This window comes from Mytilus trossulus, chromosome 1 (genome assembly GCF_036588685.1).
Source record: "Mytilus trossulus isolate FHL-02 chromosome 1, PNRI_Mtr1.1.1.hap1, whole genome shotgun sequence".
NCBI lineage: Eukaryota > Metazoa > Mollusca > Bivalvia > Mytilida > Mytilidae > Mytilus > Mytilus trossulus.
This window is the reverse complement of record NC_086373.1, coordinates 28,690,795-28,703,906: the sequence shown is the minus strand read 5'-3', so window position 1 is coordinate 28,703,906 and position 13,112 is coordinate 28,690,795. Positions and strand designations below refer to the sequence as shown.

The window sequence follows — 13,112 nt, the reverse complement described above, 5'->3', positions numbered from 1 at the left end:
ATAACTGTCTTGATGTTTAAGACGTTAATTTTCAATAAAAACAGATATCATATCAAGTGCAGAACATTAAGAAATATATATTGGATAACAATCATGAAATAAATGTTATCATAAAAATTAATAAAGCATAGGTCTTTAACCTATATGAGTGAGCAATGTGCTAAAGATATGTGACTAAAAATAGTTTTTCGATACAAAAATAACAGTCTCAATATTTTGGTAAAATACATTAATCTTACGTTAAGAGAAGTACTTAATATAGAAGAATGCATGAATTATAATCGAAATCCGGAAAAATTGAGAGACTCCAGTTTTTTGTTCTTTTATGATACGACTTCAGTTTTTTTTTCATCCATAAATAAGAATCCACATAGCATTATAATAGAAATTGGTGGCTACATTGGTAACCAAGCAAAGAAACTTGTGAAACCGAATGTTCAAACATACGTCGTTGTAGAACCAATTAAACAGTTCTATGACCAACTAAAAAGAAATATGAACTCTTTGGAAGGAAAAACTACTTTTCAATTTTTCAATTTTGGTTTAGGAAGAAATTACAGCAAAGTAGCAATAAACAAGGATGCCGATGGAACATCACTTTTCCATTCTAACAAACTTACAAATTCCAAATCTATTGACGTAGTAAATGTTATTGATTTTTTCGTATATTTGGGTGTTGCATGCGTCGATGTTGATTTGCTGAATATAAATTGCGAAGGCTGCGAGTTTGAAGTCTTAGAAATGCTAGCAGCGACAAATCTGATAGAGAAAGTTGTCAATATCCAGTTTCAGCCGCATTTTATGTATAAGGAAGTAGGTTCGTACTCTTGTAGATATTGTCGTCTGGTTGAACTGCTTTCAAGAACTCATGAAATATCATATCGATTCAATGTTATTTGGGAAATGTGGAGAAGAAAGTTTGAAATTTGATTAAAATGTAATATAAATATATAAATTATGAGTTACAATTATTAAAGAAGACCACAGGAGACAAATAATCAAAGAGGACACATTTTTGTTTTATGTGTATGCTTTATAAAAACCATGTGTCTCTTGTTTAAGTCCATGCTTATCTTTGTCTAAAAGATTTGCAAATGCGCATTCGTTTAAAGTATAGGTAAGTGAGTGTCACTGTTGTCAGTGTATAACTAAACGCTACAATGTTTACACAAGTTACATTAGTATGTAACGATATAATACGTGTTAGTTTTTATTTGTCTATACTGGTTGTTTTTATGTATACAACTTTTTTCTTATACTGATACAAAAGCACGGTAATAGGTTCCATCTGATAAGTTAAGCCTTTTTCAACTGATTTTTATAGTTCGTTCTTATGTCGTACTGTTATACCCCTGTCCCAGGTTAGGGGAAGGGTTGGGATCCCGCTAACATGTTTAACCCCGCCACATTATTCATGTATGTGCCTGTCCCAAGTCAGGAGCCTGTAATTTAGTTGTTTTCGTTTGTTTAAGTGTAACATATTTGTTTTTCATTTATTTTTTTACATTAATAAGGCCGTTAGTTTTCTCGTTAAAAGTGTCTTATCGGGGCCTTTTATAGCTGACTATGCGGTATGGGCTTTGCTGATTGTTGAAGGCAGTACGGTGACCTGTAGTTGTTAATGTCTGTGTCATTTTGGTCTTCTGTGAATAGTTGTCTCATTAGCAATCATACCACATCTTCTTTTGTATATCTTGAATAGAAAATATCACTTCAGATGTAAAATTAAAGAAAATTTGACACTGAATTTAAAAGTATATGGTTGCTAAGGACTTTTTTGTGAAATTAATGAGAAAATACATACTTCCTGGTTACAGAGAATATCTACCTGTGTCAATAGAAAACTTTACATACATAAAGAAAGATGTGGTATGAGTGCTAATGAGACAGCTCTCCATCCAAGTCACAATTAATAAAAGTAAACCATTTAAGGTTAAAGTACGGTCTTCAACACAGAGCCTTGGCTCTCACCGAACAACAAGCTATAAAGGATAAAATAAAATACTAGTGTTAAACCATTTAAAGCTGAACACCAACGTTCTAATCTATATAAAAAAAAACAGGAAACAACAACAACTGAACATAACATTCCTGATTCTGGACAGGGGCAAACAATTGCAGACTGAATTAAAAAATACATATTTCTATATGTATTTGCCTTAAAAAAAAAAGAAGATCATTTTATACTTATCAACAAGTGTGGACACAGATGAGTGTGGATAGTATGTTTGGATGTTTGACAGTGTCTTATGACAAAAGGAGTTCTATGTTTTTCCTTTATGGTGTTATTTTTTTGTCTATCTGATGAGTTAAGCCTTTTTTAACTGATTTTTATAGTTTGTTCTTATGTTGTACTGTTATACCACTGCCCCAGGTTAGGGGGAGGATTCGGATCCCACTAACATGTTTAACCCCGCCACATTATTTTGGTATGTGCCTGTCCCAAGTCAGGAGCCTGTAATTCAGTAGTTGTCGTTTGTTTATGTGTTACATATTTGTTTTTCGTTTATTTTTTTACATAAATGAGGCCATTAGTTTTCTCGCTTGAATTATTTTACATTGTCCTATCGGGGCCTTTTATAGTTGACTATATATGCGGTATGGGCTTTGCTCATTGTTGAAGGCCGTACGGTGACCTATAATTGTTAATGTTTGTGTCATTTTGGTCTTTTGTGGATAGTTGTCTCATTGGCAATCATACCACATCTTCTTTTTTATATTATTAACTGTGTTGCACGGTGACAACCAACCTGAGCATTAGAACTGTTATTTATTTAATATTTTTTTTTTATGTTCAAGACAGGCATAGAGGAGACAGTAATAACACTAGTTACCGAATGATTATGATAGAATATGTTCTACATCTTTGATTTTGGATACATTTTGTATCTAGGAGAGCAACACATAATAGATTAATTTTTTCACATGTTTTTTTTTCTATATGGGAGATGATATCTAGATTTGAGAACATGATATAAGGAGCCTGTAACTCAGTGATTGTCGTTTATTTATGTGTTACATATAAGTTTTTTGTTTATTTTTTTTTAACACAAATAAGGCCATTAGTTTTCTCGTTTGAATTGTTTTATATTGTCATTTCGGTGCCTTTTATAGCTGATTATGCGGTATTGGCTTTGCTTATTGTTTATGTCCTATACTTGTTAACTTCTGTGTCATTTGGTCTCTTGTGGAGAACGGTCTCATTAGAAAGCATACCACATCTTTTTCATATGTATTTGCTTACTATTGGTATGGTTCACTAGATTTAGTTAAAACAAACTTAAGTTAAGACTAAATAGTTCTTCAATGTTTCCATTTGTAAAAGGGCATAACCCTAGAATGATATTCAAAGTGCTTGTAATCACTGAATGGTTATTAAAGACTGCTTTAATTTATCAGTTGGTAGTAAAGTGAATTTTGCATTGTATATTGTATAAAGCATTAATTTAAGTTGATTAAACTACTATTCTGGACAGAGAAAGACAACTCTAATTTTCAAAGAAGATTTCATAAGTTTGGTTTTAGGTAATTCAACAACCATTCTGGACAATTTGTGGTCTCGACTCTACAAACGTGCTTGTTTTTGGCCCTCAATTCCTCGACTGTTTGCCATGGTATAATTTAATTAGAGATAAAAAGTACGGCCTCAAGACGGAACTTTGGTCCTCATTGAAGATCAAGTTATAACGGTCCCTGAAATGACAAAACAATTAAAATGGAAAACAAAAGTCTAATCTATAAGTTTGATCATTTCGCTACGTTATTTCTATAGCTTTTTAGTCAATTCTGAAATAGCAAGAAAGCGTCTCACTGTTTGTTCAAAATGAGAAGTAACACTGGTGCCTAAAAAAAATCTGATACGAAACTGAAATATAAATCATTACATTTTATCAATCGTGTCTTAATTAACTAACGTTGGTTGATATTTTTTCTATGATGTGATTTACTCCTGTATTTCATGTATTTAGTTCGTGCTAAAAAAATAACGATAAAAAAATCAAGGGAGTTATCGACATCGGTCTTTATATGTATATAATGGTCAATATAAACTGTCGCGGACCTCGATGAAAACAACTGGATTGAAAGTTTACAAACTTTACGACCAATGAAATGCATTGTAATATGTAACATGAACTTCAACGAGAGCATCTAGATGAAATATTAGTTTTTATTAAGAAATTACCGCTAAAATATAGCTAATAAAATAATATGAGAGCGACTTTGCAGAAGTTTCTTTTCCCTTCTTGTAAATACAGGAATACCAAAAGTTTCGTAAGCAATTGCAAGAGATCGCAGGTTACTTACATTCCACGAGTTTTTTTTATAGCACTTAGAAATTTTTGAAACAAATATGTGAGATAAAGATCTTCTGCATTTTGGCAAATTCAAATTATGTTATACATCTTACTATTTTATTTTCAACCGATTCACATTTCTTAAACCGTGCATCAATTTTTTAATGTTTTTATTTAAATTTCTTAAATGTCACGTTTATTGTTCATTCATTTGTTTAAAATTGTGAAGCATGCAACTTTACTAAGAATACACGCATTTAACTAAATTCGATAACATTTGAAAAAAAGATACATAAATCAAGGTTGTTTTGCTTGAGTGATTTACCTGTACAAAGCTCGGGTCTCAACGATGTTTAAAACGAATTGATGCTAGTTTGAAATAGTTTAACGGGGGCGTGGCCTATTAGTTTGACGTACATTACCAGCAACTTGATTTCAATTGATTGACCGCTAGGAAATCTATTTGACTTGCGTTAAAATGAATTGAAATGAATTGAAATGAATTAAAAATATTTTTTAAATTTTGTCAATCTTTATCAAATTACAATTAATCTCATTTAAATAGCGTTAACACGTTTTTGTCCGTTCAAGCTAAATTCTGTTTACTAGTGCATCAAAACTTACAACAAGCCTTGTCTACTTGATGTATACATCATTTGTACCTTACGTTCAGACCAATTCAACTTCATAAAGTTGAACCTGATGAAAAAGGAAAGTATATTCCCAACAACAATTTTGACAGTCTTTTTCAACTCGACTACAAATCAATTGCACTTCAGAGTCACAACAACTACGTTCTCATAAACTAAAAGCAAAGGAAAATTAGTGTTTATTACAATCAAAACATTCGAAAGGTTTTGTCTACTTGAGTTGCACATTAACTGTACCTCAAGTGCAAACAAATTCAATCTGCATTACCCAAAATATAATGAATATTAATGTTTATCACCATCAAAAAGATCCAAAGATTTCGTCTCCTTAAGGCACACATCAACTGTACCTCAAAAACATACCGGTTCTATATGCAAAAACCGGAATATCATGAATATTAATGTATATTGCCATCAAAACTTTGGACACGCTTTGTCTACATGCACTACACATCATATGTACCCCAAGAACAGACCAATGTAATATGTATACACTCAAACCTAAAGAACATAAATGTCTATTACCAGTAACATTTTTGACAGGCTTTGCATCGGAACTAAACACATTTATTAAAAAAACAGTTGTTGGCATGACACGGGTTATGTTCTTCTCATATATGTTATGATGGTATGATACTAAACCCCTAACGGGAAGGATTGTGCCTGATATTCATATGATGAAATCATAATCTTTCAATCAGTTTAATTGAAGTCTTGAGATGGCATGTCTGTTAACTGCTAGTAGTCTGTTGTTATTTATGTATTATTGTCATTTTGTTTATTTTCTTTGGTTACATCTTCTGACATCAGACTCGGACTTCTCTTGAATTGAATTTTAAATGTGCGTATTGTTATGCATTTACTTTTCTACATTGGCTAGAGGTATAGGGAGAGGGTTGAGATCTCATAAACATTGTTTAACCCCGCCGCATTTTTGCGCCTGTCCCAAGTCAGGAGCCTCTGGCCTTTGTTAGTCTTGTATTTTTTTAATTTTAGTTTCTTGTGTACAATTCGGAAATTAGTATGGCGTTCATTATCACTGAACTAGTATATATTTGTTCAGGGGCCAGCTGAAGGACGCCTCCGGGTGCGGGAATGTCACGCTACATTGAAGACCTGTTAGTGACCATTTGCTGTTGTTTTTTTTTTTATGGTCGGGTTGTTGTCTCTTTGACACATTCCCCATTTCCATTCTCAATTTTATTTGTAAACTTAAGATACAAATCAAATAAAGCTCAAGTACAGACCAACCACGTTTACATAAACAAAAACCTAAGGAACATTATTATGTATTACAATCAAAACATTCGACAGTCAACTTGACATACACATCCACTCTACCTCAACTACCATGACTACAGACTGATTGAATCTACATGCAACCAGCCCTGATGAATACCAATAAGTGTTACAATTAATACTATCGATAGGCTTTGTTTGTCTTCTTGGGGTTCACTTTAACAGTACATCAAGTACAGACCATTTCAATCTACGTACACCCCACTCAGATTAATATTGATGAGTATTACCATCAAAACCTTCGAAAGGCTTGGTTTACATAATGTACACATAATTTTTACTTCAAATACACACTAATTTAATCTTCATACACTCGAACCTAATAAGTTGCTATGTCTATTACAAATAACAATTTTCAGAGGCTTTTTCTATTAGACATACAAATCCACTGCACCTTAAGTACCGACCAACTATGTTTACATAAACCAAAACCTTAGATAGATTAATGTGTATAACAATCAAAACTTTGGACAGGCTGTGTCTACTAGACCTACAAATCAACTGTACCTCAAGTACTGACCGACATTATCTACATACAACCAATGTTGCAGAGACGATTTGAAATGTGCAGTGGAATAAATTGTTTCATATAAAGTTCGACGATTTGGGATTTGGGAGTTCGACGATAACATTATACCAATAGCATTATTATATCCATATCACATAACTAACGAATGTTTGCTAATAACTACGTTTTAATCCAATATTTACAATATATACAATCATTTTCGTAATACAATTTCACAACATTGTTTTCGATGTTAAATTATCGCATGATAAAAACGATCTGTTTACGTCTGAACATTAGACATCAAATTTTACACTAATTTAACCTGATTCCCAGAGATGGTCAAAACAAAGTAATTAAATTAAATAGCCACAGCTGCACGTGCAGACGATTTTTACTTGAACTCTAAATGACTAGACTGACCTACTGAAGGTGTCATAAAATTTAGGAATACCGTTAAGATTAACCATTAACTTTCTACACAGTAATAAATTCTTTGGAAAATACTGTTATCTTTAACTAATCTTAGCAGACGAAAATGTAGCTCTATTTCAACATAATTATATTGAAAATTAACGATAAAAATAAACTTGCAAAATTATAAGTGCAATCAATAAAAACCGATTTCTTCTCTATTAAAAATCCTAACTATAAACAACCATACTAATAAAAACTAAAAAGCTATTGTCTTCAATTCATTCTCCCCCTCTTGATTTCTCTAAGCCAATCAAACAAACAATAATTAAACGGTGAACGGTCCACCAAAATCAACTGCTGTACGAGCGAAAGCATGTAAAGGTGTTTTGAAACGAATTTCCGGTAACGGAGCCATCACTTGCTCGGCAACTTTAGCTTTCTTCTTTCGACACGTATAACACTCATGTTCATATTCTCTTATTTCTTCTCTCCCTGAAATAATCCAAAATCGTGACGATAATGCTGAAAATGTTTGATTTGTCCCACTAACATGTTTTCCAAGTTCGTGATATCGTTTCACAATAAGCGTCGTGACCCAATTTTTTCGTGGTAATATTATTGGATATCTTGCATCAAACGATAGAAATTCGGCGTTCTCTAAACGTCCATCACATCTGATTAGTCCATTTTCATCAATTCGCGGTTGTAATCCTAGCAATTTGCTGGTTTTCGGTAAATCTTTACTTTTCATAAGAGCGTTGTATTCGTTTGAAAATGCCTCCCTTTGTGCATTTTTGATTATATCCAACTCGACATCTGCATATTCTACGGTAGATAAACTACCTTGACGACGTTGTTTTTGCTTTAGTCTGCAATTGTTAATAAATCTGTGCAAATACGCTTGTACACGAACTAGTCTCACGACACTAGAATAACGTACGGGATCTAAACGCCAATCTAAATCATTATTATGAATACTTTTCAGTGTAGTATATTTATCGCTTGTTTTCTTTTGACACTTAAGTTCGGTATCACGTACGTTTTCTATCTGAATATTAGTGTCCGGCCATTGTGGTTCCTCATCTTGTAGAAATTCCGGTCCATTCCACCAAATTACGTCCGTCTGTAATTGTTCAACGGTTCTACCTCTAGATACTAAATCTGCCGGGTTAACTTTTGTTGGCACATGTCGCCATTGTTGAGGATGCGATGACGTGTGAATCTCTCCAATTCGATTCGCTACAAATGGCTTGTACTCTCTACTATTGCCTCTAATCCAATACAAAACGCTCATACTGTCTGACCAGAATGTCATATTATCATCGGGCACTTCTAATGCGTGCTTAACTGAAAGTGCTAATCTTAATCCTAAAACTGCGGCCATTAACTCAAGTCTTGGAATGCTGACTGAAGTTAAAGGAGCAACTCTCGATTTCGCTGCTATAAATCTCGTAGATATCATTCCACTCTTATACTCGTGTCTAGCATAAATAACTGATCCATAAGCCTCCTGAGAAGCGTCGCTGAATGTGTGTAGACTCGTTAAAAGAATGTCTTCGTTTAACTGCAAACATCTCGGTATTTTAATACAACATAGTTCATCAAGTTCACGGAACCACTCTCTAGATTTGTCAACAAGTTCTTCGTCTAACTGGTCGTCCCAGTCTAGTCCTGCTGTCCACATCTCTTGTAGTAGTAGTTTTCCTCTTATTGTGTACGGCGCAATAAATCCTAACGGATCGAATAACGTAGCAACTTTGCTTAGAATGTTTCGTTTAGTAAATTTAAAATCATCTGCCGGTGGGTTAGCTTTAAACGTGAATATGTCATTGTCTGCCTGCCATATAACTCCTAGAGTTTTCACTGACGGTAAATATCCCTCATCGAGATCGACTTGTCACGCGCGATCTTCTTCTGGTATGCATTGTAAAACTGCCTTTGAATTCGATAGCCATTTCCGTGCATACATCCCTGCCTTTGCCCATAACTGTGATAGCTGATTATAAAGTTCGAGGCCTTGTTCATCGTTGATTACGGAGTCCATACTGTCGTCCATGTATGTAGATTTTAGAACTGTTTCGGCGGCTCGTGGATATGAATCTTTTGTCATTTCGGCATGTTTTCTGGAAACAAACTGAGCTTGAAATGGAGACGAATTTACTCCAAAAACAACACTATTGAATTCATACTCTTCTGGTTCCTGTTCAGTTTTCATTGCGCGCCATAAAAATCTGTGAAACGGTCTGTCGTCTGGTGCAAGTTTAATTCTCAAATACATTTCGGCGATGTCACAAACAAGTGCAACGGGGTATTTTCTGAAGCGTAATAGTACATCGAATAAATCTTGCTGTAACTTTGGACCTTGATGAATAGTGTCATTTAGCGAAATCCCCTGAAATTTTGCGGACGCATCAAATACGATCCTCGTTTTAGTTGTTTCCTTGTCCGGTCTTATTACCGGGAAATGCGGCAAATACCATTTTCCTGTTACGGTCTCCTCCTTTGTCGATACTTTGCGAACATATCCTTTCTCAATATATTTCTCTATTGTTTGTGTATAAACATTAGCAATACTCGGGTCTTTGTTTAATCTTTTTTCTGTATTTGCTAATCTACTTAATGCCATATTATAATTGTTCGGTAATGAAGGTGTGTCGTCTTCCACGGTACTTTAACTTCGTAGTGTCCATCCTTAAAATCCAAAGATTGCTCTACCTTTGACAACGCTTTTTGCTCATCACTGCTTAGAAACACGTTTTCGCTTGGTGTTTTGACATTTTCGATTTCCCAAAACTTCCTAACAATGTTATCTAAATCGTTTCGATCCTCTTGTCCACGAACAAAATAAGTTCGGTTAAATAGTGTCTGATCCTGTCCGCTATTCGGATCTCCGATGCACGTCCAACCTAACAGTGTTAGTCTAGCAATTGGCTCTCCAGGTTTACCACGTATATCTCTATAAGAATAATGTAGATCCGGATAGTCCAGTCCGATCAACATATCAACAGTAGGTCTCTTTCCTAGATTCGGAAATTTAATCCCTGCAAGATGGTCCCATTTCCGAGCATGTTGTTTCCAGTCAACTGGCTGTAAACTTCCGGTTACACGGTTAGTAGTGAATGCGACTATTTTGACGTCTGTCTGACCATTGTGACTTTGAAGTCTTACCTCGACTGGCATAGTTTCAAATGTTTCATTATTGTCATTTAACACATTATCTGTCACTTTCTGAACTTGTCCTTGAAGTCCCAATTCGGCGGCAACATCAGCGTTGATATACGTTTTCGTACTTGCGTCATCCAGTAATGCATTACCACTTACGGTACGGTTTCCATTTTTTAATATTACAGGTACTGTTCTAAGTGTAACGAAGTTTGATTTTCTGTCTCGGCCAATCATTGTGCGATCCTGATTCTCCCCCTCAGTGGCGGCGTCTGTATTTTCCTTCTTTTCAGCAGCATAGTTCTGTTTTGTTTTCGATTCGGTTCTCACTGGAACTTTTGGCTCACTGAACGATTGTTTATCTCTATGTAAAAGTCTGTTGTGCACTTCTTTGCATCCACCCAAGTTACATGCTCTACTTCTCGGACACTGTCTGCCTACGTGATCATGTCCTAAGCAACGATAACACAACTGTAAACGTTTTGCGGTATCCCATCTCTTGTTAACGGTTAACTTCCGAAATTCATCACACTTCCAAACTCCATGATTACCGTTACAACACTTGCACACCCTATTTCCGGTATAGCTTTCATTTTGCGATTCTCCAAAAAATGTTCTAAATCCATCCCTACGATTTCCTTTATAATTCCGCTGTGAATTGCTACTAGAGTTTACACTTAATCCATGTATTGTTTCTGAGGCTATAGTTTGAAACTCTGCTTCCTGTAAAATCCACTCACGTAGACATTCAACTGATTCTGTTTTTCCGCTTTCGAATATCCAACGATGATACCTCGACAACATAGATTCTGTCATCTTTCGCTGCAATTTGTTGTACAAAGAACCATTCTTTAACTCCTCGAAACGACCTGCTTCTTTCAAGTTCACAACTGCTATATCCAGTAAATCTGCAAAATGGTCTATGTCTTTAGCGATACCTTCTGTCATAGGTTTAAAGTTTTCAAGTTCTTCTATATACAGGGTTATTTGTCTTCGTTTTCCTCCATACTTTCTTTCTAAGCGCTCCTTTGCGGCATCATACGCAACTGCTGAATGTCCTAAATTTTCGATAACTTGTAACGCTTCACCTTCCACATATTGTCTTAGTTGTAATACTTTATATTCCTTTGTCGCCGGTGCTTGGTCGATACATGCTAGAAATGCAGCTTTCCAGCTCTGGTAGTTTCTCTTATCTCCTTTTAATATCGGTATTGAAACTCTTTTTAATTGTTTCCACATGTCGCTTCCTAATTCTGACTTCCATTGCTTGTTGTTATTTTCTTCTTTCGTAGTTTGTTCAAATTCTGGTTTAACTTCCTTTTCTTCAGTTACATGTTTACTTTCCACTTTATTTTCGGAATTCACATTATCTCGTTTTGATATTCTAGATACACTGGATCCAACGCTTGACGCAACTTTGCTCTCGATCAAGTAGTCACGACACTCATTTTCTGCGTCTGTAAATTCTTCTTCGATTTTTTCCATCTCTTTTGTTGTTTTCATCACATTTTGAATGTCATTTCTATGCTTGTATTTGTCGTATAAATTCCCCATAATATCCATTGCTTTTTCTTCTGCATTTATCAGTTTCTCTTGAATTACTTTTATTTCTTCACGATCCGGAAAATCTTCTTCAATAATTTGTAGTGATGAATGTCTAGTTTTTGTGAATGCCGATTTCGCTTTCGCTTTTTCCTTCTTCAGATCTTCTAATTGTAAACTTTCGTTCGTTTGAGCAATTACAGTTTCGTCCATTTTGTCTCCCTCGCTTGCCGCTGTTTCGATTTCCAAATCCCAATTACTCATTTTCTAACAATACGATTACGATTAAAGTTCTTTGAACCACGCTCTGCTACCAAAATGTTGCGGAGACGATTTGAAATGTGCAGTGGAATAAATTGTTTCATATAAAGTTCGACGATTTGGGATTTGGGAGTTCGACGATAACGTTATACCAATAGCATTATTATATCCATATCACATAACTAACGAATGTTTGCTAATAACTACGTTTTAATCCAATATTTACAATATATACAATCATTTTCGTAATACAATTTCACAACATTGTTTTCGATGTTAACTTATCGCATGATAAAAACGATCTGTTTACGTCTGAACATTAGACATCAAATTTTACACTAATTTAACCTGATTCCCAGAGATGGTCAAAACAAAGTAATTAAATTAAATAGCCACAGCTGCACGTGCAGACGATTTTTACTTGAACTCTAAATGACTAGACTGACCTACTGAAGGTGTCATAAAATTTAGGAATACCGTTAAGATTAACCATTAACTTTGTACACAGTAATAAATTCTTTGGAAAATACTGTTATCTTTAACTAATCTTAGCAGACGAAAATGTAGCTCTATTTCAACATAATTATTTTGAGAATTAACGATAAAAATAAACTTGCAAAATTATAAGTGCAATCAATAAAAACCGAGTCACGAACAGCTGATCGGGCACCTTGTTATGATAGAAGTCGGTGTCAACAGTTCGACAACAACACGTTAATATAGATGTGTGCTTATATTTTGAGGTAAGTTAGTTTTAAATCATTTTAGCCTTTTGCCGAGGATCGTGGATATAAACGTATTTACACTTTTGGTATTTAGCTGAATCTTGCCTCCGAATGACCTTAGATCTACTCCGAATCACCTTTTGACGTCAAGCAACAATCACTTTTAAATTGTGACGTCAAATATTTTTAATTATGATGTCAAAGTTTACGGGAACCTGTGTGATTTTACGTAATGAATGACAAATTTGCATAC

The 13,112-nt window shown here is 34.6% G+C and overlaps 3 protein-coding genes across 3 annotated transcripts; 1 reads left to right on the top strand and 2 right to left on the bottom strand.

The window, feature by feature from the left end:
* Positions 1–239: 239 nt before the first annotated feature.
* Positions 240–955, top strand: LOC134707370 (uncharacterized). Its single transcript, XM_063567079.1, has one exon. It carries the CDS (start codon positions 271–273, stop codon positions 928–930), a length of 660 nt encoding a protein of 219 aa, XP_063423149.1. The 5' UTR covers positions 240–270; the 3' UTR covers positions 931–955.
* Positions 956–7,494: 6,539 nt separating this feature from the next.
* LOC134711059 (uncharacterized) lies at positions 7,495–8,853 on the bottom strand. The gene has a single exon (XM_063571521.1). The coding sequence runs from the start codon at positions 8,851–8,853 to the stop codon at positions 7,495–7,497; it is 1,359 nt and encodes a 452-aa protein (XP_063427591.1).
* Positions 8,854–9,785: 932 nt separating this feature from the next.
* LOC134710963 (uncharacterized) lies at positions 9,786–12,137 on the bottom strand. Its single transcript, XM_063571420.1, has one exon. The coding sequence runs from the start codon at positions 12,135–12,137 to the stop codon at positions 9,786–9,788; it is 2,352 nt and encodes a 783-aa protein (XP_063427490.1).
* Positions 12,138–13,112: the final 975 nt, after the last annotated feature.

What these genes read in the sequence shown, in the direction of transcription:
- LOC134707370 (XM_063567079.1), top strand. Translation starts at nt 271, where the DNA reads ATGAATTATAATCGAAATCCGGAAAAATTGAGAGACTCCAGTTTTTTG.
- LOC134711059 (XM_063571521.1), bottom strand. Translation starts at nt 8,853, where the DNA reads ATGTGGACAGCAGGACTAGACTGGGACGACCAGTTAGACGAAGAACTT.
- LOC134710963 (XM_063571420.1), bottom strand. Translation starts at nt 12,137, where the DNA reads ATGAGTAATTGGGATTTGGAAATCGAAACAGCGGCAAGCGAGGGAGAC.